We start from the raw sequence: 24,985 nt of genomic DNA, 5'->3' as shown, positions 1-24,985 counted from the left end.
CCTGGACTCTGGAGCTGGGCTTCTGTCCACTCTGAGGACAGTCCCATGCCAGCAGACACATGGTTGCTTTGATCAAGCCTCTGATGAGTGAGACCCGGAGACACCGGTAATCGCTTCAGGAAGTGCCCTCAGAGGCCGAGGGAGGTTTCTGAGTCTGGGCCCTGTGGGAGGAGCCGGGGAAGGATGGGAGGCGGCACTGGGGGTGGAGGTGGGGAGCGCTGATCTTGGTGGTGAGACCCCGCACGTCACGTCGGGACTCCGAGCAGGTCCTGCCCCGTGACCTGCCGTGTGTCCGGGGCGGTGGTCCCAGCCGGGCCCTCCCGAGGCTGGCTGTACAAGACACTAGTTCCTTTCTTACAGCCGGTGATGAACAACGACAAACACTGCTTCGAGTGCTATGGCTATGACATCATCATCGACGACAAGCTGAAGCCCTGGCTGATTGAGGTAACCGCCCGCAGGAGCGCGTGTGGCTGGTCGCCCTCCCGGCTGCCTCTGCCCCGTCTCTCAGGCCAGGCGGCAGGGCCGGGGCACGTGAGGCTCTGGAAGGTGACGGGGACAGACGGGCAGGTCGGACAAGTTTGCTGATGGTGGACAGTGGGAGCCGCCCCTGCAGGAAGCTGCCGGAAGAGTCAGGTTATCAGGGAGCAAACTTCCAAAATAGCACTCCCCGCGTTACTTCTTACGCCGTCCAACCCGCGTGTGCAGAGATACACACAGATATGTAGAGAGATCGACAGACGCGTGTGTAAAATATTTACGTGCTCTGGTTTTCCGTTTCAGAAGTTCAGTGCGCTAGCCATTGCGCTACAGAGCCCTTTTTTTCCATTTTAAAGCGAGTCACTTGAATGGCAGTCAAGCTTTCCTTGATGAGCCAGGACCTTAATTGGGAATATGACGAATACTCCTTCTAACATAACAGACCTTAATTGTAGCCTATTTATGATAATTAGGGCATGACGATATGCTACAGTGGTAATTTCAAGGGCGCCTGAGGTTCATGCAGCCCCTTTGTATACGTTAGATACCCTACCAGCAGCACGAAGACACAGCCTGACTGTTTGGGAGAAACCCGAGTAACTTGCAGGTTTTTGCCTCCACTCTGCCATGGCCTGACGAAGCAGCTAACCAAGGTCATTACAGCTGTGCCTGAAGTGGAGTAAATAGCTGGTGACTGAGGGCCTGCGCGACTCTCCACACAGTCCGTGCATTTTAACCTGAGGACTCCTGACGTTCCTTAGCTCCTCAGAGGCCTTAGGGGACGAACCTTCCGTTTATCAGATGGGTTCCATTTGTCAGAATATTGCTTTATTGGTGAGGTATTACTCTCTTCGCCAAAAAGGGGCCCACTGGGGACGCCTGACTGGCCCATTCGGTGGAACATGTGACTCTTGATCTCGGGGTTGTGAGTTCGAGCCCCACGTTGGGTGTAGAGATTGCTTAAAAGGCGGAGCGGAGGGGACGCATTCCTTTTTTTTTTAAATTTTTTTTTTAATCTTTATTATTTATTTTTGAGAGATCGAGAGAGAGAGAGAGAGAATGAGCAGGGGAGGGGCAGAGAGAGAGGGAGACGCAGAATCAGAGGCGGGCTCCAGGCTCCCAGCTGGTAGCACAGAGCCCGACGTGGGGCTTGAATCCACGAACCGTGAGATCATGACCCGAGCCGAAGTCAGACACTTAACCAACTGAGCCACCCAGGCGCCCCGGGGACACATGACTTTTTACTTCAACCCACGATGCTACTTAGGGTAATTGGGTTTGCTGATTCTAGCAAAGCTCTGAGTGGCTTCCAATACTTGGGGGAGAGTGTCTACACAGGTAGACACGGAGGTTAGGTTTATGATCTGCGTTCACTTAACATTTTTATCTGTGTGCTGAGCGATTTGTAGGTCGTAATCCCAACCTGTGTCTGACTTTTTATATTTCATCTAACAGCTGAATGAAAGTAGGATCCTAAAACGCTTCCTATACAAGGTGCCTGAAGATACTATACATTAACGGGACGAATTGACAATTTTGCCTAAAACGCGCGGTAGCCCGCGTTTTCCTCTGCAGTGTGTGTTTTCATGCCAAAGGAGCCAGTGATCCACGTGAAGAGTGATTCCTTTCCTCTCGTAGGTGAACGCGTCCCCGTCTCTCACCTCCAGCACCGCCAACGACCGAATCCTTAAGTATAACCTGATCAATGACACCCTCAATATCGCAGTCCCTAATGGCGAGATTCCAGACTGTAAATGGAACAAATCACCCCCGAAGGAAGTTCTTGGCAATTACGAAATTCTGTAAGTTTGCGTGCAGACCGGGCAGCCGTCCTCGTGTGTGTCAGACGGAGGGGTGGCAAGGCCCAGCTTGGATTTTCTGGTTGTGTGTGGACTTGCCTTGTTTGGGCTGAGTCTTTCTTTTACTAACGGTGTTCCGGGATAGATCACGTTGTTGCGAAAAAACGGGTATTAAACTAAGGTCTTTGTCTAGGCCTTTTGTTTGATAAGTATTCATGAAGCGTTTGCCATACGCTGGGCACCTTGTAAGGTGGGAACAGGAGATCTCTGTGGCTTACCTCCCACCCCCCCACCCCGGGCCCAGCTCGCACCCAGGCCCCGCCACTTGGAGATGTATGACATTGAGGAACTCTGCAACTCTTTGAGCCTCAGTTTGTGCACCTTTTGCGTGGGGCTGTGGTGCAGAGGGAAAGACAAGAAATGGTAACAATAGTAGCAGGCAGTTGAGGGCTGACCACATGCCAGAAACTGCCAAGGGCTTGACTCACGTGTTCCCGTGCTTCGTTCCCCCAGCCCTCCTGAGGTCGGTGTCGTCATTAGCTCCACCTTAGGCATGCGGAGACAAAGGTTTAGAGAGGTGGTGTGGCCCATCGGCAGTGACAAAAAGTGGGAGCAGCGTCAGGAGGGCAGTGGATACATGAAGTACCACTCGTTCGTACCACGGGGTAGTGGGTGGCCACTGACACGTGGCCCCGGAGCTCTGCCGTGGGGCCGGGGACGCTGAGGGAGGAAAGCGCATCCCAGAATCCTTGTTAAACGGGCAGTGGCCTCAGCCTCCCCCCCCCCCCCCCCACCAGCGTGGACATATGTCTGTGTGTCGGGCTGCCTCCGTGAGCGTGGGCGAGCCCGGAAACGTGGAGGGCCGCGCATCAGCTTGTCCACACGGATGCTGCCGCCACGGGCCGTGAGGTGTGGAAGGGAGCCGGAGAGAAAAGGGAGATAGCGTCCCGAACTGGAAGGGGCCCGTGTGTCAGGTTCACGTTACGTATTTCTGTGAAAGTAAAAACGCGTGTTTAATGTTTCAAGAAAACAAGGGAAGAAATTTGTAGTGAACTTCTCGCAGCACAAGGTCCCAGGCCCCCAGTTGGAGGTGCTGCGGGCGCAGGGGCTTGGACCGCAGAGCCTCTGCCCTGCGTGGTGTCGATGATGGGCGAGTGGTACAGGGGAGGGTGGAAGGTCAGCTCCGCAGACAAGAGTGTGGAGCCTCCAAGGGCGGCGGAGGGGAGCTTCAAGCGCGAGCGCTCGGTGCCCTTGACCGTTTTCTCCAGCCACGGTCAGCTGCCTGGTCCGAGTGCAGGGTGAGCAGAGGGTGGGAAGTGAGCCGCTCTGGGGGCTTGTCAGGCAAGGAGGATGGCGAGAGAGGAGGACGGTGGGAGGGGTGGGAGGTGATCCGAGATCCCGGCGGTTGGAGTCGCTGGGGTGGGGACGCCCGGGAAGCGAGCGGGAGAGGAGCGGTCAGGGTGAGCGTCTGCGGTCCGGGTTTTGCAGGAATGGCGGTTGCTGAACGGGACAAGGTCAGGTGCCGTGGGAATGGTCTGAGTTGGGGGAGGACAAGGTCGTGGGGGGAGGGGGCGCAGGGTCAGGGAACTGGGGTCTCCTCTGTTTGGTCATTGCGGTCGCCGGGGTTGTGAGCCAGGAGCCCGAGCCTTAAGCAGTTAGGGGCAGCGCCGTGGAGGGTTCTGGGTAACCGCGCAAGGAGGGTGGTGGGTCCTCCCGACCCGGGAAGGAGGTTTTGACCAGCGGGGCTCACTCCAGGCCCAGGGGCATGATGGGTGGGAGAGAGAGCACCCCTACGGGTGGGGCTGCAGGGAAGCAACGTCTTCAGGGAGAGCCAGGTTTTAGCACGGGAAGGTGCAGGGGACGTTTCCAGGATGAGGCCGAGGACTCGGGTTTGCTGGCGACGGAGATCTGAGGGCGCGAAGGAAGAGTTTGGGGGGGGGGGTCAGACTGGAGCGTGTGCGGGGCCTCCGGGGGTGGCAGCGAGGGACGTGCAGGGTGACGTGGAGGAGACGGGGGGCTGAGCCCCGACAGCCTCTGAGACAGGTGGGGGCAGAGCGTGGGGAGGAGTCTTGCCTCTCGCCAGCAGCGTGAGGGACCCGGATCTGCGAGCTCCCAGCCCAGGGTGGTGGGTGGCGGGGCTGCCGGGAGCCCGCGGGGGAGGGTGGCAGACACTCTGCTCCCCGTTGAAGATGCGGAGGTCAGAGCCTCCCCGCGGTTAGGTGAAGAGACGGAGAGGTGACCCCCCCCCCTCCCCCCACCAACCCACTCAGCTGCCCTCTCCCCGCCCCACACGTAAGGAAGGCTCCAGCCCAGAGCTGATAGTTCCAGACGCTTCCACTCAGGACTGCTCCCCGTGCTTCAGATGACCCTGTTTGTGGCTCACAGCCTTGGCCTCCCTCCCGCAGCAGGAGGCCGGGCCCCGGCTTCCTGCCCAGCTAGGTGCTCTGCCTTCCTGGAGTGTTGCTCCCAGCGGTCCTCCGGGGGTGCCGGCAGGAGGAGGAGGAAGCCGGGGTGCCAGTGAACTGCCCAAGGTCACAGGGCTGCTGCTGCCGCCGGCCCCCAGAAATAGGCGCTCTGGTCGCCCTGATTGCCGTCCTGGCCTTCAAGCCATGAGGCCCCGCCCCCTGTACCTGCGGCCTCCAGGCCCAGGTCTGAAGGTGCTGGGTATACTCGTACAGGCCTCAAAACACTGCCTGAACCCTGCCGATGACGGCCATCCACTTGTCAAAAAGCCAGGGGGAGGGGCGCCTGGGTGGCTCAGTCGGTTGGGCAACCAACTCTGGATTTCATATCAGGTCATGATTTTGCAGTTCGTGGGATGGAGCCCTGCACTGGGCTCCAAGCTGACAGCACAGAGCCCGCTTGGGATTTTCTCTTTCCTTCTCCCGCTGTCCCTCCCCTGCTGTGCGAGCTCTCTCTCTCAGTCTCTCTCCCTCTCTCAAAATAAGTCAACTGAAAAAAAAAAAAAGCCAGGAGGAAAGCCTGCTAGAATGGGAGGGGGCCCTTGAAAACCCTCCTGCATGATTCTCCTCCACATTAGCTCCATCGGGGGCCATCCCGCCCCTGGGAAGAGCTCGTCCCAGATGCCAGCTGCTTGCCAAATGCTTGTTTCTGTCAGGTTTGCAAGCTGCACACACCAGCACAAATGCACAGTGAGACTGGTAATCCCTGTGTGGGTCTCCCCCCCCCCCCCCCATCATTCAGCACATTCTCACTGCACACCCGCCCCAGAGCGAGGTGCTGGGGCAACTGCGAGCCAGACGGATGGGGTCACTCTGGCCCTTAGGTCAGCAGCACAGGCACAGAACCGGCAGCAAGTGCCAACGGGTGGGTGCTGACATGCGAACGGGGCGTCCAGGGGCTCTAGCAGTCCCTGGGGTGGAGAGGGGCCTGGGAGGACCCCCCACAGGTGGACCCTCCAGCGTCCCTGGGGAGTCCTCCCTTCGGCATCATCTCTCCTTAGGGAGACGGGGGAGACGGGGGTCCCGCGTTGTTGCCCTGATCCCCATCCCGACAGAGAGAAGCCCAACAAACTGGCCTTTCCCCTCCTTGCCCTTCCTTCTCAGCCCCCAGTTTGCCACCAGAAGCACGATGCAGAGACTGTGTTCTGCAGCTTGAGAAGCTTCTGTCCCACACCACACTCTGATTCTGGGAATAAACATTTAACAGAAATATACCCTTTTCCCAAAGTGAGCAAAATTCAGCCAACGCGACATAACTCAGCATCTTAGTCCCTGTCGCATTTGGCACGAATGTCTGCTTATCACAGAGGGTCCTCAGTCAGGGCGTGGCCACCAAATGACCCCCGTGAATGAGGTTTCACAGCATACAGAAAGTGGGGATCGTAAGGCCCGCTGTTCTGAGTCAGGAGGGTGATGTGGAGTCACGGTGGGGAGAGGAGACCTCGTTCGCCAGAGCCTGCACCTGCCAGGGCCGGCAAGCGGTGCAGTGGGGTTTCTCCACCCTCATGGACCCCGTAAGAGGGGCTCATCGTGGCGAGAGGGGCCAGGGACTGCCCCGATAGATGTCATCATCGGGCGGGAGCGTCCAGGGTCCCAGCTCAGTTCTTTCCAAGGCGAAAGCCCAGGCTCTGTTTCCTACACAGATCATGCGCTTTCCTACGCAGGCCTGGTGCGCGAATGTTAATGGAGAGGGGTGGGTAAGTCGAGGCTGGTGGAGGCGGGATCTAGCCTTTCTTGGGAGGGCCCTGCTTTCTTGTGAGCCTCTCCCTGTCCTGGCCCCCTCCTCCCGGGTGGGTCATTCACACCCCGTTCCCGATCTCAACCGGGGTCAGTCATAACCTGCCCCCAGATGCTGTGCGTAAAAATATTTCCGGACGTCAGCTTTCTCCCTCACCACCCTGGTGTCTCATTCATGTTTCCCTTGGGGTCATTGCGCCGTTCCATCTGGTAGCCTTTTATAAGATGTCAGCTGTTCTCGAAAACAGTTTAACAAGGCAGCACGCCTGCGCTCTGTGGCCTCGGGCAGGGTTTGGTGGGCTGGGGGAGCGCAGGGTGGGGGCCGGGCCGCTTCCCTGGCTGCTGCGGGATTCGCCACGCCGCCGCTCAGTGGCCAGTGGCCGTGCGTGGCATTGCTGCTGCTGGACCCTGAAGATGTCCCTCTGTTTCCAGCTATGATGAAGAGCTGGCGCAGGGCGACGGGGCTGACCGGGAGCTGAGAAGTCGCCAGGGCCAGTCGCTGGGGCCCAGAGGGGGCCGATCGAGAGACTCGGGGAGAACCGTCCTCACAACCTGGAAGTGACCACCAGGAGGCGCAGAAGACCGCAGCCCGACCCTCCCACATGCTCCCCACACCTGGGCCTATTTTGAAATTTCCTTTTTTCTAGAGCCTTTTTTCCTTTCGTAAGCCCTGTAAATAAATAAAGGCACTTCTTTGAAAGGTTAAGGAGTGTCTCGCGAGGGAGAGGGGCCCTGCTTCTCCATCTCTCTCGCACGGTACTTCGGACCCCAGACGGGGGGATTTTTCCCACCCCAAGCGATTCTGCGCGTCTCCGGCTGGTGCTGGGTGTCCTACGATTTAACTCAATTCTGACACCATCTGCCTGGAGATGGCGTCGGATCCCACGGGTGAAGGGCCCACGTCCCGCGAGACGGCCCCTCCCGCGCCCCCACTGATGCGCTTTTGAAGTGACGGTGGGGGTCCGGGGCCCACGGCCAAGAAAGAATTCTTGAGACGTCTTTGGTGCGAAAAGGTGATTCTGTTAAAGCACGTGGACAGGACCCTGGACAGAAAGCTGCACTGGGGTCGTGAGGCGTGACTGATTCTATACCACAGAGTTAGGGGAGGCGAGGGAAGGCCAAAGGGAGGCCTCCAAAAGGACTTTCAGGGGCTCCTGGGTGGCTCATTCGGTTAAGCGTCGACCTCGGCTCAGGTCATGATCTCACGGTTCTTGAGCCCGAGCCCCGCGTCCAGCTCCGTGCTGACAGCTCAGAGCCTGGAACCTGCTTCCGATTCCGGGTCTCCCTCTCTCCCTGCCCCTCCCCGGCCCCCTCTCTCTCAAAAATGAATAAACATTTAAAACTTTTAAAAAACAAAAGGACTCTCATTGCTAAGGAGGATTCCTAGGATACCTGAGCCTTTGCTTGTCAAGCTAAGATTGTTTTTTTTTCCCTCCAGCAAGCAAAGCATTAACCTTAAGACCCTAGGGACTTCCTGGAGGAATGTTCTCTGCATTTGCCTCAGGTATCTGTCAGTGCGCTGCAGGTTACAAGGACGTGTAATTTTATCTATATTTTCTTCTTGCCTTAGTTCCCCACTGCACTCTGGAGGGGAGGGTGACGTTAGGGCTCCAGGAAACGGAGGCTCGGAGGCTCGTAGGTTTCTGGAGCTTGCCTTGTTTTTCTTGTAAATCGTTAAAACAGTTGCAGACTGACGGAGCCTCCTATCCTGCAGGACCTTGATCTCTATCAGGTAATCATTTGTGCTTTCCTTTTTTAGCTTTAGGGCTCCCTCAACCAGCCCCCTCCAGGCCACCCCGGAGCCCCAGCCACCGCTCAGCCTTTAGCACAAACTGGTTCGTTCGAATCCGAAAAACGCCCATTTCAACCTTTGCTATCTGGAGCTATTTCAGGAACTGGGAACACACGAAACGTGATAACAAAGTGATGTCCCTGTAGCTCCTGGAAAGCAAATTAACAAGGTTTTTTTTTTTTAGGAACCGTGTGACAACCAAATATATGTTGCTTATAAACCCCAGCGCCCCATTCTATTTCATTAGAGCTGGAAGAATGGATTCACAAGCGGAGGAGACCAGCTCCTTCCGCAGAGCGTACCAGCCTCGGCGTGTGATTTGGTTTTTTACGAGGTCTTCACGTTTTGAAAATACCGCACGAACTTCAAAACAAAACCTGACTCTCTCCCCTGCCGCTGTGCCAAAACGAGGTACTGAACCTGACAGCCGTCTTGGCTTCCTTCCCTTGCACTTGACTCTGAGGGAAACCTGCCCCTGCAAATACTGGTCCATAATTTATCTTTACGAAGGCCTTTGTCTGTCGGTGCTGTCGGAAGACACCCGTTTCCGTCACTTGGGTTTTGTAGGTGAGTCTGTCAGATGGGCCCAGACGGTTCCCGCCCCGTGGCTTACGTGACGTCAGCATCTGGGTTTGCCGCAGGCCTGGGGGGTGGGGGGGTAAGCACTGTCCACGGCCATCAGCCAGGACAAGCTCTGGGTGTGGTGTGTGGACACGATGCCACCCTGGACGCTAAGTGACCCAGAGGAAGACACAGGAACACCTGAGTCAGTTGGGCAGAGTGACTGACACATGTTCTAACTTTGAGACGCGGGTTACTTTTTTCTTAATTTGTTTTAAGTTTATTTCTTTTTGAGAGCAGGGGAGGGGCAGAGAGAGAGGGAGACACAGAATCGAAAGCAGGCTCCAGGCTCTGAGCTGTCAGCACAGAGCCCGACGCGGGGCTCGAACTCACGGACCGCGAGATCATGACCTGAGCCGAAGTCGGCCGCTTAACCGACTGAGCCACCCGGGCGTCCCTGTGGGTTACTTTTAGTAAGAGCCTTTCACTTGACCTTCCTGCTGGACACCTGTTTGCTGATGCTTCAGTCACCGTCTTGAATCTATCTTTAGAACTCCCCCCCCCTGCTTTTTGGTTCCGGTGTTAGTCACAGGATCTGTTCTCATACTATTGTCCCGAGGACATAAGAGATCGGGCTCTTTCCCGTACCCAGGTGTGAACGCACGTCAGGCTTGGATGTCGTGTCGCGTGTGTATGCGCGCTCCCGTGTGTTAGGGAAAAGGGCCTTTTACGTGGTAGGACGGAAAGGGAGAGAGGTACAGTGTGAATATCAAACCAGCATCCGGATGAATTGCACTGGGGGGGGGAGGGGGTTGTCTGCGGTGCTCACTTTAAGCCCGAGAAGCTTCCCCCTTAATGACGGGACTTGTATGTGCGTCTTGTGCAGCCCTCGATTTCACGTCCAGTGTTGACGGCGGGTGCGGCTTTGAGTTTGAGTTTGAGTCAGACCTGGGCTTGAGGCCTGGCTCTGCCATTTATTAGTTTGTCCCAAGGCAGTCAGTCGGTGGATCTTGGGACCTTCGCTTCCTAGCGTGCAGAAAGGGGATTAAGTATATTTGCTTCAGGAACAAGCAGGGCCCTGGTCCCCGGGTCCTGGCTCTGACTGCGGCCGCTCACCCCCCGGGGCGGGGGCGGCCCCCGGGCCTGGCTCCAGGCTCCTGCACGCAGCCTTTCCCCCCACGAGTTCCTACAACCCGGCTAATCACTTACTGGTGGTTCTGCTCTCAGTGTATCCGGGACAAGGGTGGAGTCAGTCCCTGGCGGGGAGCGGTGACCTCAGCCTGAGCACGGAGGGCTGCCCCGTCCCATCAGGAGTGAGGTGCTTAGTTTGCCGACGACCGGGTTGCTAGGTGAGAGCGAGTGTCTGCTAAATAGATTTGTCACATGTTGACTGTTCCATTAGTGACATCAGATGTTTCCTCTGAGCTTCTGGAACACAGGAGGGTGGGAAGTGCGCGATGGCCGAAGCAGGCCGGGAGAACAGCGGCTGTAAACGCGGCTCATGGCCGGGCCCAGGGCTCCAGCAGTGGTCCTCGCGTGGATTTGTCCAGATGGCACTTGGCGCTTTCTTGTCAGCTTCCATTATTTCCCTTTGGATGGGCACTGCGGGGGGGGGGGGGGGGTGGGGGCGCAGGTTCCCAAAGTCTGAGGGTCATTTTCACCGTGATTCTTTTTTGTTTAAAGTTTATTTTGAGAGAGAGAGAGTGAGTATGCGTGCACCCGAGAGAGAGAGAGAGAGAGAGAGAGAGAGAGCGGGGGGGGGGGGGAAGGGCAGAGAGAGATGGGGAGAGAGAGAGAATCCCAAGCAGGCCCCGCACTGTCCGCTTGGAGCCACCAACTGTGACGTCACGGCCCGAGCAGAAATCAAGATTCAGACGCTTAACTGACTGAGCCACCCAGGCGCCCCCGCAATGATTCTTGGTTTGATTTGTTTGGTTTTTCCCAGACTACATTCATCATTTGCCTACTTGGCAAACTGGGTGCTGAAGCTGGGAACGAAGATGTCTTCCTGAAAGTCTCCCCTCCCCCCCCAGCCCCTAAGCCTGGTGACAGCCTCCTCACTTAGCCTCCTCTCCCTCCCCCCCCCCCACCTCCCACCTGGACCCCTGCCAGAGCCCCCACCGGTCTCAGCCTGCAGCCCCCTCCCAGCCAGTCAGGCTCCACCCTCCAGCCAGCAGGATTTTTCCGGAATTACGGCCATTTCTCCCCAGCGTGTGGTGGTTCTACAAGCCTCTTGTCCTTGGGGGGATTCAGGAAGCCCTCCGTGCACGCTCTGTCCACCAGCCCCAAACCCACGTGACTCTTCTCTGCCTGGGCCATCTGTCCTCCCTCTGGGTCCTGTTTCCAGCTCTGCCTCCTCTCCCGGCCAGCCCAGGGGGCCTTCCTCCAGGCCACCTGGCCCTCGGTCTCCCCAGCATCAGGCTGTCACCCTCCCGCAGGCCAGGGAGGCAGAGGAGGGTCTGCTGCAGGCACCCTGGCCAGCTTGTCTTCGGGCCCAGCACCTGGTTCTGCTCAGTGACCAGGCACCCACCAGGTGTCCACTGTGTCATTGGACAGGTGCTGCCCTCAGGGCATTTCAGGACCCTTCGTGAGGCAACAGGGCCATCGTCCGATTTTGTTGCCTGTTTCTCATTTGGGAGGGTGATGTGTTTTTTTAATATGTTTTTAATGTTTATTTTTTTTTGAAAGCGAGAGAGAGAGAGACAGAGCGTGAGCAGGGCAGGGGCAGAGAGAGAGAGGGAGACACAGAGTCTGAAACAGGCTCCAGGCTCTGACCTGTCAGCACAGAGCCCGACGTGGGGCCTGAACCCATGAACCACGAGACCGTGACCTGAGCGGAAGTTGGACGCTTAGCCGAATGAGCCACCCAGGCTCCCTAGACAATGTATTTTTACATTCTTCTCACATATCTTCTGTTTTATCCCAGCCTGAACTATATTGTATCTCCTGTGCTTTTAAGTTGCAAATAGAATTTCCATACGTTGGCGCCTGGAAGTGTTCAGAACGGTCCATCTCACGCTCACTGGTGCCTCATATAGAGGCTGGTGCCTCATATAGAAACAGAGCCTGGGGGACTGCGGTGTCCCCTGTAGGGAGCCACAGGCTTCGCCTGACTGCCACTTGTCCAAAAACAATTTTTTTTTCATTTTCGAGTTTAACCCCCTTGATTTTCCTTCCATAAAAACGCTGCCTGGAAGCTCCAGCTGGACCCCAAGGTTCTCTTTCCAGGTCCTTGGGTGGATCTTCAGAGACTGAGTTCCTGAGCACAGCCTCCTTCCAGGGCTCAGGCGAGGAAGCTATAGCTTGGACGGGACTTCGAAGGTGGCCGGACAGAGGGCCCAGGTGGCCGTGTAGGCCCTGGCCCAAGTGTAGCAGGCCTCACTGACCACCGCTGGTGGCAGCTTCCTGGGCGGGGGGTGGGACCAGGCATGCTCCACAGAACTGCGGTGGCAGGGGTCAGTGGGACCTCGCTGGCCTCGTCCCTCGTGACCATTCCCCCATCCCCCACTGCCCCCAGCCTCTCCCCCCCACCCCCCCACCCCGAGCTGCTTTACCTAGAGCACCCCTAAGGGGTCAGGTGCTGGAACCCTGGTGCCTCCTGGGGAGAGGGGACCGTGAGAGCTCTCTCCTGCTGGGGGTCTCACCACTCACACGGTGGCCTGATTCCCATTCTGGCTGGAACAGCGAGGTGGACTGGCACAGGGTTCCAACTGTGTCCCCGTCCACCCGCCCACGGAGCAGCGTGCTGCGGCCGCCTTCCATCCCAGGCCTTAGGCCCTGCTGGCCCGCGGTGGTTCGGAAAAGACATCTTAAAATGGGGGCTCCGAGAGCTCTTCCAGCTGGAGAGACCAGAGGACTTCTGTCCTCTGACGTTGTCCCCAAGGAACAGAAAGTAGCCCTGATGGCCAGGAGGAGTAGGCCTGGTCCTCACAGCGTGGGGGCCTCCCGTGGAATATAAACACTTACACGGAATATCAGTGTCCAACAAGGCCGCTAATGGATCATCAAGATGAAGACAAGACCCCTGGGTCATCACTGAACACGGACGACAGCATGAACATCGTTCAGGCCACAGAAGGACCAAACCTCCCCGGCCCGGCTGCAGGAGCGCCGGCTGCTTCACCAGCCCCGGCTCCGGGCAGGACCAGGCTCCCTTCCCTGTGGGTGAGGGTCACCCAGAACCCCCCTTCCTGCCAACGGCCGGTCCGGAGCAGACCCCCGCCTCCTCAGGCCCCCCACACCCCCAGCTCCCCCCACACACCGCAGGTCCTTTGGGTGCCTGGTCACTGGGCAGAACCAGGTGCTGGGGTCCTCCAGGCCCCAGGCGATCGCCCCTCCAGCCTTGGTGGGGAGAACGCAAGAACACAGAGCACATGTGACAGGTTCCTGTGGCGGACTTCGTTACTTTTGACAAGGCCAAGTGTTAAGAAAGATGGACTTCTTCCCCGAGGTCGGCAGGGGCCCCGTTGAATCTTGGAGGACGGGGAAACACATTCTTCTCTTCAGCAGGTGCTGTGAGTGGCGAGCGGGGAATCAGCCAGGGGATACCTGGCCGGGGCTTCTCTGCACACGAGCCCCGCGCCTCCCTCCCCTACGGTTACATTACGCAGCTTGCAAACTGCTTCTCTCACCAAGCCCGAGGGGCCTGCTAAGAAATCATCATCATCATCGAATGCCAGCACCTCATCTGGGAACCAGGGGACGCGGCTGGTCCTTCATTGTGGGCGGAGCTTCCCAAGGTCACACAGCCGTTGAAGGGCACGGACCTGGCAAATGTAACTTCCCACCGGCTCTTTCCAGCACAGGGCGCTGTCTGCTAGGGAAGGGCTTCCTTTTCACGTGGAAACAGCAGGTCACTGTCGCCGCGGGACAGTGTCCAGGAACTGACACTGAAGATGATAATCCAGAGATCCTGGCTGTCACTCTCTGTGGATGAGGTGTGGGAGGCACACGAGGGAGCCTGCAGGGGGTAACGGAACAAGGACAGAATCGGGGCAGAAGAACCAGCTCTCTCCCGGCCCCCCTGCTTTCTTGCTGTGCGCCTGCGGGGAAGTTACTTAGCTTCTCTGAGCTTTGTTTCCTCGGCTGCAGGGTGGAGATAATAGCCTGTGCCCGCCCACCTCAGAGAGTCATGGAGAGAAAAGGAAGATAACGGTTGTAAAAGTGCCAAATCACTATCAGCTTTTTGCTACAACTGTTTTGCTACACATTTTTGCTACCCCTTTGAAGTATCCGCGCCTGCCCCTCAAGGAGTTCACGAGCTGTTTCTTGTAAAGACCAGGCCTATGCAGCAATGAAAGAGACCGCAGAGGCTCAGTGCGAGAGAAGCAGCATGGCAACCTGGGGCGGCTTCCTGGAGGAGGAGGAGTTTGAGCTGTGCCTTAAAGAATGAGTGGAAACTGCATGGAAGGCGGGGGAATGGTGAGGGCTAATTGCAGAAAGATGGCTCGGGGCCATATCACGAAGGATACTGGATGCCAGGCTAAAGAACTTGGACCTATTCCGCAGGCACTAGGGAGCCATTGAATGTTTTTGAGGAGGGACAAGAATGGTGTCCTTAGAGATGTGAGTCTGGGGGCTGCTTTGGAGGATGATGGAGATGGGAAGGGGCGGGAGGGAAGCACAGCAGTGGAGAGCTGAGGAGGTGAACTCAGGGTGTGCAGGTGGGAGGGTGGGGGGTGGCGGGAGTGGCTTCTGCCCACCTGGGCGGGAGGGGCTCGGGAGGCAGGAGCGATTCTCAGTTGCCCAGCAGGGGGCGTTTGTGTGAAAGGGGTTTGAGCCTTGAAAGCAGAGTTAAGTAAACGGGGCAAAATGGAGTTAACTCGAGTGCATCCGATCCTTGAACCACGCAGGTTTGACCTGCACGGGTCTACGTATTCATCGGTGGCTTTTTCTCCATCAGTACAGTAGCGTAAACGTTATTTTCTCTTGCCTGTGATACAGTTTCTTCTCTCTAGCTCGCTTTGCTGTGAGAACACGGTATATAACCAATACATATCGAATGTGTGTTGATCAGCTTGTTTGCGCTACCAGTCAGGCTTCTGATCAGCAGGAGTTACGCTTTGGGAGAGCCAGAAGTCACAGGCGAAGTTTCGACTGCGTGGCGGGAGGACGGTTGTCCGCACGCCCGACCCCTCGCTGTTCAGTGTCAGCCGCGCTTTCCAGGAGACGTTCAGTGAGGCCCCGCTCCTCGTGACTGTGAAATAACACCGCTTCCGGGTCACGGCGCTGGGTCGTGAACAGTGAGAAGGTCACCGGCTCCTGAATCGGGGACTCGTGGAAAAGGAAATCAGAGCTTTCCGACTGAGAGGGAAAAGAAATGTGTCGGAAAACTGACTTCTAGGCAAACTCTTGTTGGTACGAAGGTGTCCCCGACAGAAATCTCTCTCCAGCGAGCCGACGTCCCTGCCTTTCCGCGGAGTCCCCCGGTGTTGGAGGGGCGTCGGCCGTTTGATCAGCAGGCCCTGGGGCCCAGCCGTGAACAAGACGGGCAAGTCCTCGCTTAGCAGAGGTCATTCTAACGTTTATTTATTTTTGAGACAGAGAGAGACAGAGCATGAGCGGGGGAGGGTCAGAGAGAGGGAGACGCAGAATCTGAAACAGGCTCCAGGCTCTGAGCTGTCAGCACAGAGCCCGACGCGGGGCTCGAGCTCACGGACCGCGAGATCATGACCTGAGCCGAAGTCGGCCGCTTAACCGACTGAGCCACCCAGGCGCCCCAGCAGAGGTCATCCTAAAGGGGAGAGAAAGGAACAGCGCCAAGGACGGGGAGAGATGCAGTGACGCGGACAGAGGGCAGGCACTGAAGGTCATGAACGAGGTGCCATGAAGGGCCCGAGCTGAGTGTGTGCCTGGGCAGGGTGGGCGGGGCCAGTGGGCCAGAGAGGCCAGCCCTCAGGGTTGTGTCTGGACCGATGCTCAGGATCAGGGGGGCCCGTGAGCTGCTTGGGGCTTTGGGAGGGCTGGCTGCGGGACACAGGTGATTTCCTCGGGGGTCTGGAAAGAGCTGATGCTCACGCTACATGGGCCCCTCCCCCACGTTGGCCCAGTTGAGACCAGAGCGGAGAGACTGTGAGGCTGAGTTACTGAGGCGGAGTCCCCTTGCAAGAAGGACCGTGAGCTTGCAAGGCCAGGGTGTGGGGGCTGCCCACTTTCTCGATTTCCCTGGTCCCGACCGTTCGGTTCTTCCTTCCATTCCACTGTCCTTCCTCTCTGTGCTACCGTTAGCCTGAGCTGTCTAGACACGGCCTCTGATGCCCGCAGCCCACAGCATCCTCACCTATAAAAAGGTCACTGTGGTTTCAGTAAGGGACACAGAGAGAAGTGTCACCTGAATGATGGAAGGCGGCGGTCTGGAGAGAGAGGAGATGCTTAGAAATAGCGCAGACAGGACTTGGCGAGGGGATGAGTGAGATGGGGGAGAGAGGCGTCAAGGAGGATGCCCAGGTTTCTAGAAGGTTCTTTCAAGGCAGGGGCTCTGCGGGGGAGCAGGGCTCAGCAGAATGAGGACCTTCGGTTTTAGAGACGTTGAACTGTCACGCTGGCAGTTGAGGATTAGGCTGGGCAGTGACACAGAACTGAGGGCCACCAGCGTGGAGATGGGAGGGGTGCCCCAGCAGGTGGCCTGAGGGCAGAGGGCAGCTGTCCTAGGTCAGCCCACAGGAACAGGCAGGGCACGGCATTTCAGGAAAGCCAGGGGTGAGCACTGCACAGGGTCATGGTGCTGAGACCTGGAGGGGGGGGGAGGGGGGACACTGGGACTTCACAACTTGGGAGTGCAAGGTCACAGCTCGGCAGGGAGACCCATGAGTGGGCCAGCCACGTAGACAAGTCTTTCAAGTAGGGAGATGCAGGAGAGAAGAGAGGGCAGGACCTCCCGCGGAGTCGTACGCCCAACTAAAGGCTATTACTTTTTATGGCTTTGTTCATTCATGCGTGCATTCGTTCATTCCGCCAATATTTACTGGGTGCTCACTGTGTGCCCAGCTGTTCTAGGTGCTGGGGACACTTCGCTGAAAAAGATGGGCCAGTCCCTGCCATCACGGACCATAAAATCCAGCGGGTGCTTGAGTTTTGTTGAGGTTGCAATTTAAACCGTAAACACTCAACTCAATGATTTTTAGCAAACGTACGGAGTTGGGCAACCACCACAATCCAATTTTAGAACGTCTCCGTCCCCCGCAAGACCCCCCAGCCTGTTTACAGGAAGTCCCCATTCCTACTCCCAGCCCCTGACAACCGCTACCCTGCTTTCTGTTTCTATAGATGGGTCTTTTTCGGGCATTTCATGTAAATGGAATCCCACAGCATGTGATGTTTTATGTTTAGCTTCCTGTGCTTAGCATGATGTGTTTGAGGTGACAGGATACCCCAGCGTTTCCCCCCTTTTGACTGCTGGGGTACGGGTGGGTAGGGGTGGGGAGAACACATGGTGTTTACCCAGCACCGAGCTGATGGCCCTGGAGTTGTTTTTACTTTGTAGCCACTGTCACGGTTCGTAGCCATTGTGAGTAACACCACTCATCGGCTCTGCATATCTGTGCACCGTCTTTATGTGGACAAAGGTTTTCGTTTCCCCTGGGTAGATATCTAGGAGTAGAGTGGCTGAATCACAGATAAATAAACGTTTTCGGAAGCTGCCAAACTGTTTTCCAAAGCACAGCGCGCCATTTAACGTCCCTGCCAGCGGTGCGTGTGGATTTATTTTTCTCCACGGCCTCGCCAATACTGACTGTCTTTTACAAATCTTTTGTAATGTTTATTTATTTTTGAGACAGGGAGAGGTAGAGCGTGAGCGGGGGAGGCGCAGAGAGAGAGGGAGACACAGAATCCGAATCCGAGCCGTCAGCGCAGAGCCCGACGCGGGGCTCGAACCCACGAACCGTGAGATCACGACCTGGGCCGAAGCCGGACGCTTAACAGACTGAGCCACCCAGGCGCCCCTTGACAGTCCTTTTACATCTAGCCATCTTTGTGGATGGGAAGTGATGGGTCTCTGTGCCTTTGATTTGCGTTTCCCTGATGGCTAAGGATGTTGACCTCCTTTTCATGTGCTTATGGAACATTTGTATGTCTTCTTGAGAGAAACTGCAGTGAAGAGCTGAATTTTTCAGTTCTGGTAGGAGATGGTGACTTATCTCTAATTCCGCGGTGGAAGGTTTCACGGACTCTTCCATGAAGGCTTTACTGATAGCTCTTGTCTACACTGGTCTCCCCTTTCTCTTAGAATTTAAAGCATAAGTCAGATCGTATCTGAGGCCTCATGCCCTCCAAAGGAACTTCCCCTGGATCTTAGAATAAACTCACGCTCCTCACCCCTCTGGCCTCATCTCCCACCGCCCTCCCATTTCTGCCCCTGCTCGTTTCGCAGCAGCCTCTGAGTGTGCCACACTCTTCCCTGCCCCAGGGCCTTGGCACTGGCGGGCCTCTCTACCTGGAATTCTCTTCCCCTCGCTCTTTGCAGGACTGGCTCCACGTCTCTTTTCACCTTCTGTTTGCCTCAAAGCACTGATCACCGGCTAGGACCATCTTAGTCAGGTGTTCGCTTGCTTTTTTCTTTTCTCCCCCTTGCAAAGCCTTTGCGAGGGCCACTCCAGCATCCCCCCCGGCCCTGGCCCGGCGTCAGGAGGCATGGGATACGGGTCAGCTGGATGACTGACCGAAGGGGACGCAGGTGTCTGCTCCTTTGTGACTGTCCTCACCCTCCAGCCGTGTGGCTCCCGCTGCCCGGGCCTTTGCCATCCATCTCCAGGCGGAGACGACGCACAGCTCGAGATCAGGGTGACATTCCATCCTCTGTGTCCTCGACGGTCACTTGGTGAAGCATTTTGGGACCGTGTTAGGGCAGCAGGTGCTGGGGGCACCGACAAGCCAGAGCAAGACCAGACGGGGTCCAAGGAATGGTTTAAAAGTTGAGGAAAGGTCCTCCCAAGAAAAGATTCAAGGGCAGCGTGAAGGATCCGAAGGGCTGTAAGGTGAAGAGTCCTATGTAACGGGCAGAGGGCAGAACGGGGAGCCGCGGGCGGAAGGAATGAGGGGGTAGGTGCTGGTTTGGCATAAGCGGGACCTTTCTGTTAGCACTGTCCAGCTCTGGAATGGCTCATCTTCTGAGGCAGTGAGCCCCCTGTCCCAGGGAGAGTCGCCCCTGGGTGTGGTGGGGGGGATACACCATGGAGAAGAAGGTTGGGACAGGTGGCTCGCTGGACCTTTCTGCCTCTGAGCCTCTAGGAATCCCCTAAGCCGAAGGGTGCGTGCCGCACCGTGCCAGCGTCCCGAGGTGGCCTAGAATTTTGATCTGGTGCTTCTGGAAAAGGGGAAAGAGCCACTTCGGGGGTGGGGGGGGGGGAGGAAGGAGAGCAGCGTGCGCGTGGCATCCCCAGAACCGGCCAGCAGGGAGAGGAAGGGCTTCCCTCCAAGGCCCTGAGAGTGACTTTGCTGCTCCCTCGCTGATTTGTGGGGGATCCCTCTCCCCCATAGCAGGTCTGCCCCACGAGGGCAGGGGCTTGTGTCATTCACCATGGCATCCCCGGTGCCCAGGACAGTGTCCAGCGTCTGGTTGGTGCTCAATAGACCTGAGTTCAAAGCCCAGTTCTGGAAGCCACCTCCCTGGGAGAATCCCCGCCCACATTGCTCTCGGTTCCTTGACCTCTGAGTCTGTTTTCCTTGTTTCCTCAGTGTGGGTGGCGACAGGAGGGTGACAGTCATCCCTGCCGGCCAGGGGGTTGCTCTTCTGTTATTCTTAGTAGGTCTTTGTTGCTGGGTCCCGCCTCCCCCATTCCCACCGTCCCCTGGGCAAGGGAAACTTTAAAAAGTTTCCAGGTCCCGCCCCGCCCACCGACTCTTGGAGAAGGTCACCCTGGCTAGTGGAGCCAGAATGTGGGCGAAGGTGAAGGCTGAGTCACGGCCACAAAAACTGAGGGGCGTGTCATGGGGATACGATACCCCAGTTCCGGCCAGGAGGCTGCTGTGTCTCACGCCCCAAGGCAAGGAAGCCCAAACAGAAAGGCTTTGAGAAAGAAAGGAAACAGGACTGTGAATGGAAAATTTCAACCGACCGCCACCCAGGAATCCCCTTGGTCTGGGGTTGTCTTTGGAGCATCGGTTCCCCACCGGCACCGGGTGGCCCCCTGTCACTTGGCCTAGAGTGGCTTCCCCATTTGTAAATACAGGTGAGCCTCCAGGCATTCCCCCCCCCCCCGCCCCGCCCCAGGCATCCTTGCTCCGCAGTGTCTAGTCCCAGGGCCACAGCAAACACTGTGCCCACAACCTGGCGTCTTCTTTCGCTCCCACCTCGACCCCCTGAAATCCTGCCCCTTCCTGACGCCCAATTAAAACACCATGTCCTTAGGGCATCATGTCCTTAGGGCATCCGACTCTTGCTTTCGGCTCAGGTCGTGATCTCATCTCATAGTTCTGGGTTCGAGCCCCGCGGCGGGCTCTGTGCTGACAGCTCGGAGCCTGGAGCCCGCTTCGGATTGCTGTGTCGCCCTCTCTCTCCGCTCTTCCCCTGCTCATGCTCTGTCTCTCTGTCTGTCTCTCTCTCCAAAATAAAACATTAAAAATTTAAAAAAAAAATAAAAGAACAAGCTAATTTAAAAAGAGACGACATGTCCTTGAGGCTTCAAAGCATCTTCTGATGCGGCATCTGCCCCCCTCCTCTGCCTGCAGGTGACATTTCAGGCCTCGGTGACCACGGCCTGGTGGTCAGCTGGGGTTGCACACTTCCCTCATCACAGGCTCAAGCTCTCCCACACTGGCTCATCTTCTCTTTCTCCCCAGCTCGAATGTGCTCCGGTGGCCTCTCCCATTTTCATGTAACTCTACACGTACTTACCCACATGTCTCGTCTCGTAGGTGCTTTCTCTGACCCTCCGTCTCCAGGGGCCAAAATGACTGCCCACTGAAAAAATACATTAGCGCCCCTTGGTTTTGAGCCAGACGAGCTGACAGCTCGGGTCCACGCAAAATCCTGCACCTGGACGCCCATAGGACCTTTACTCCCCATCGCCCAAACTTGGAAGCTACCAAGGTGTCCTTCAGGGGCCGAATGGATACGCTGTGTTGCACGGAAGGGGATTTTATCAGAGATAACAAGACGCGAGCTGCCGGGTCACAGAAAAGGCGTAGAGGCAACGTAAGCGCATAAAAAAATCTATTCATCGAGGCGCTTGGGTGGCTCAGTCTGTTGAGCGTGTCTGACTCTTGATTTCCGCTCAGGTCATGATTTCACGGTTCATGAGATCATGAGAGCAAGCCCCACATCTGGCTCTGCACTGACAGCTCAGAGCCTGCTTGGGATTCTCTCTCTCCCCTCCTTCCTTCCTTCCTTCCTTTTTCTTTCTTTCTTTCTTTCTTTCTTTCTTTCTTTCTTTCTTTCTTTCTTTCTTTCTTTCTTTCTCTCTCTCTCTCTGCCTTTCCCCTGCTCTCTCTTTCTCTCTCTCAAAAATAAACAAATCAACTTAAAAAAAGTCTATTCATTGAGGCACCTGGGGGGCTCAGTCGGTTGAGCATAGGACTCCTGATTTTGGCTCAGGTCAGCACCTCCCAGCTCATGGGTTCAAGCCCCACGCTGGGTGTTAGGCTTTGCGCCGATAGTGCGGAACCTGCTCGGGATTCTCTCTGCCCCTCCCCCGCTCTCTCTTAAAATAAACTTTAAAAAAAAGTCTATTCATTAAGAAAAAAGAGGGGCAGCTGGGTGGCTCAGTCAGTTAAGCGTCGACTTCGACTGAGGTCATGATCTCACAGTTCAAGCGTTCGAGTCCCACGTCGGGCTCTGTGCCGACAGCTCGGAGCCTGGAGCCTGCTTCCAATTCTGTGTCTCCCTCGCTCTCTGCCCCTCCCCCGTTCATGCCCTGTCTCTGTCTCTGTCTCTGTCTCTGTCTCTGTCTCTGTCTCTCTCTCGCTCCAGGGCCGTTGGCTGAATTTCCTACCATGCCCAGTGGGTGCAGTGAGAGGTTTCCACATCTGCACTGAGACGGTTTGGGCAGCAAACAGTTCCTGAGCCCAGGTTAGGGGGCTGCGGGGCACTGAGACGCCTGGGTTGGGCCTAATGTGGGCAGGGCTCTCACACTCCCAAAGGCTGGGCAGAAATGGCGGGTCCAGGTCCCAGCATCACCCCCTCCCTTCCTTCAGCTAGGTTTGTCACTTCTCTGAACCTCGCTCTTCTCATCTGTAAATGGGGAGCACAATTCCTGCCCCACAGTTGGGAGGGTTAGATCCATATCTGGGCTGCTCCCTCCCATTAGGCATGGGCGTGACCCCTGCCCTCAGGGCCCTTCTATCTGGTTGGGAAGGGAAGGCCCACGGACTTTAAAAAAAAAATGTCACACCCGCAGTGTGACAAATGAAGATATAGCAGGAGAGTTGCTGGAGACGACTTCTGTGTTCTCAGTGGTTTCCAAAGGGGGACAGGGCCATGTGAGAGGTCTTCTGGAAGCGTCCAGAGGAGGGCCTCCGAGGAACCGTGTATTTGAGAAGGGACGTTAGCCATTAGCCGGTGAGGAATAGCCAGCAAGAGCCAAAACAAGGAAGTGGGAGAGAGTACCACAGAGCGAGTGTCCAGAAGCAGCCTCCGACGTCTGGCAGGCTCCAGGGCCAGTGCTCAGGGAGGCCCCCAGACCAGGAACACTGGCCAGTGACACGAGCCCTGCTCTTCCTGAGCGGTCTGTGCTGGGAGACCCAGCAGGGTCTGGGGATGCGAAGGGCGTGGTTTGGGAGCCAGACAAGAGCTGCGTGACCTTGGACAAGTCACTTTACCTCTCGAACCTCAATTTCCCCAAATGCAAAGTGGGGGTGGTTGTGAGTTACAACATACACAGCACTGCCACGGGGCCTGTCACCACGGAAGGGGGTCATTTGCGTGGCAGCCATGATTATTATTGGGGGCTGGGAGAAGCCAGGGCCGCTTGAACCCCTTGGACCCTCCCCGGGTGCCCAGCCTGAGACGCGTCCCCGCAGGTGCCCGGTGAAGGCTGACGGACCCACGACTGCACGGATGGGGGAGCGGTGGCTCTGGCCCCAGGCCTGGCCCCAGGGAGGGCCTGTCTCTGGGTGCCCTGTGGACCCATAGCAGGAAGGCCGTGACCCGTAATTAACCAAGGCCCGGCTGGGCGGGCGGCCAGGCTCTCCCTGGTGCCCACGTGATACTCCCGTCAGCCTCCACGAGCACACGTGCCGCAATCTGAAACCCAGCCACAGGCTGGAACCAGTTGCACAGAGAACCGAGTTGTCACAACAGGAAGGGCGTGTTTGGAAGGCTGCCAGAGGGACAGTGGAGGGGGCCTGGGCCCTGTTCTCCCACACCCCAGGCCGCCCAAGAGCTGCGAGGCCGCAGGTGCCTAGAACACGGCTACCGGGAGCGTGTCCTTGGCAGGGTGCTGGATTCAGCCCTGGCCAGCCACCCCTGACCTCGGCCTTCAATTGTGAGGATTGTTCGCGCTTTAGGAATCCGCGTGCCCTGCGCCTCAGGCCAACAGCTCCACTCCCGCTGCCCTCACGACCTGCCCCTGCAACATGTCCTCCCGAGGCCTGCTTATCATCTTGGGGGATCTGCTCAAATTCTGCCTTTCGCAGGAGCCTCCAGGGCCCCCAGGGCTTGCTTGGGCCCCTTGGGAGCCTTGTCCACAGCCCCCCACCCGGCAGGAGGCGCTCAGAAGTAGATAACGTGTGTTCTTCATTCATGCCTTGCTTGGTCCCTGGTATTATGTGTCTGCTGTGTTAGAGGGAGAGGTGGCTTCAGTGTGGGTAAAGAACGTTGGAGAAGGAGCCAGGAGCCCCAAGTTTGGGAAGGATCCGTGGCCCTGGGCCTTCCCTGGGCCTCTGCTTCCTCACTTTACAAGGAGTGTAGGACTCACCTGGCTGCTTTGTGGGGTCTTGGGGCTTTGATGTTCTATGGTCCCAGATGCTGTCCCCAGTCTCCCCCCCCCCACCCCCCTGCCAATCTCTCCCACCTGCCCCACTGCCAGCCCAGTACTGCTAATGTGAAACCGTCGCCCCTATGCCTGTTACCCTGCTGATCGCTTATCCTGATCTAGTGTCTGTCATTCACGCACCTGGAGAAGAAAAGGAATATTCTGAGCCTCTGCCACAAGGCGTTCACATTCGAAACCATTTGACCTTACCCTGGCAGCCACTGGCTTGGATCTATCATCTGCTGCCCAAACCCAGAGAGAAGAGAAAGTTGCAGGCATGCGCGGTCCACCCGCCAGGGGGGGGATTGCTTGAACCTCATATGGAGGGTCTTGGCCCTTCCCCACCTCCCACCTCCACTGGGGCCGTTTGGATCGGAAGGTGGGTTCTGATGGGTTGTTCTCAGACTTGGTTGGAGGCTCCCACAGAGGGAGGAGGGGCGGGGGGGGGGGCAGGAGAGGAAGCGGGGGGGCAGGAGCAGAGGGCCGTGGGGGTGAGAATGCAGGCAGTAGGGTGGGGCAGCCTGTGAGAGCCGGTGCCGCATTCCTCATTCCTCCGCAGGTGAGACAGCAAGGCCACCTCTCTGGGAACAACATCTACCTGACAGGAAATGCAGGAGGATTTCACAGACCAGCAGGTGGATCTGGCCAGCAGGTGTATCATGGTATGGGCCAATACCGGCATCAGTCAAGCAGGTGCCTATGGCATTCTGGGCACCGTGTGAAGGGTTTTGCTTCTATCCCCGCATTTAATTCCTCAACGGCCATCCTGTTAGGTAGGGGTGAGCCATCGTCCCCCTATCCAGATGAGGACATTGAGGCTGAGAAGTGAGGTGAGTTGCCCAAAGCTGTATCCCTAAAAGTATGCTAAAAAAACCAAGTCTCTTAAAACAAAAAACAGAGCAAAGCACAATACAAGGAATGAGGAACTTTTGAGCCTGTGACTGAGTCCCAGGCTCTCCTAATTGCTGGGGGAAAAAATTCTTCTTAGCAAAAGATTAAATGGCCTGTGTCACTCAGGCCTCTCCTCCTCTCTCCTTTCTTCTGACACGATGGGGTGACTGGGACCCAGTTAAATATTATCCTGAGTGGGGTGTCCCTGGAAGCCTGACCTTCACTGCTGTCTCTTGTACGACTGCCACGGTGGTGACATTATGCTGCGTAAAATCCTGGGCCCAAGACCATTTCACCAGGAAGTGCCCCGCCCACCCCAGTATGTCACAGACGGTGATTGAACACGTCAGCCAC

The 24,985-nt window shown here is 57.0% G+C and overlaps 1 protein-coding gene and 1 long non-coding RNA gene across 10 annotated transcripts in view; both read left to right on the top strand.

The window, feature by feature from the left end:
- The window catches only part of TTLL1 (TTL family tubulin polyglutamylase complex subunit L1), a 30,991-nt gene extending 23,807 nt beyond the window's left edge, over positions 1 to 7,184 (top strand). For 5 of the 7 annotated variants that reach the window (XM_019447111.2, XM_019447114.2, XM_019447118.2 and 2 more), the window contains 4 exons: positions 361 to 447; positions 2,119 to 2,282; positions 6,385 to 6,438; positions 6,911 to 7,184. In XM_019447111.2, the coding sequence (XP_019302656.1) occupies positions 361 to 447; positions 2,119 to 2,282; positions 6,385 to 6,438; positions 6,911 to 7,040 (435 nt within the window). In that variant the 3' untranslated portion in view covers positions 7,041 to 7,184. The remainder of the gene's footprint in view (positions 1 to 360; positions 448 to 2,118; positions 2,283 to 6,384; positions 6,439 to 6,910) is intronic. The other 2 variants (XM_053895719.1, XM_053895718.1) reach the window with 2 other exon arrangements.
- Positions 7,185 to 8,309: 1,125 nt separating this feature from the next.
- LOC109265675 (uncharacterized) lies at positions 8,310 to 24,115 on the top strand. 3 transcript variants are annotated; one of them, XR_008419673.1, is made up of 3 exons: positions 8,310 to 8,837; positions 21,739 to 21,837; positions 23,864 to 24,115. It is a non-coding gene; the product is annotated as an uncharacterized LOC109265675 (long non-coding RNA). The 3 variants fall into 3 exon arrangements; XR_008419674.1 differs by lacking the exon at positions 8,310 to 8,837 and adding an exon at positions 8,857 to 10,180; XR_008419672.1 differs by lacking the exon at positions 8,310 to 8,837 and adding an exon at positions 14,715 to 15,651.
- Positions 24,116 to 24,985: the final 870 nt, after the last annotated feature.

Source organism: Panthera pardus, unplaced genomic scaffold (genome assembly GCF_024362965.1).
Source record: "Panthera pardus isolate Hobbes unplaced genomic scaffold, ASM2436296v1 HiC_scaffold_6, whole genome shotgun sequence".
NCBI lineage: Eukaryota > Metazoa > Chordata > Mammalia > Carnivora > Felidae > Panthera > Panthera pardus.
The sequence above is the reverse complement of the archived record's forward strand: the minus strand, read 5'-3'. Positions and strand labels throughout refer to the sequence as shown.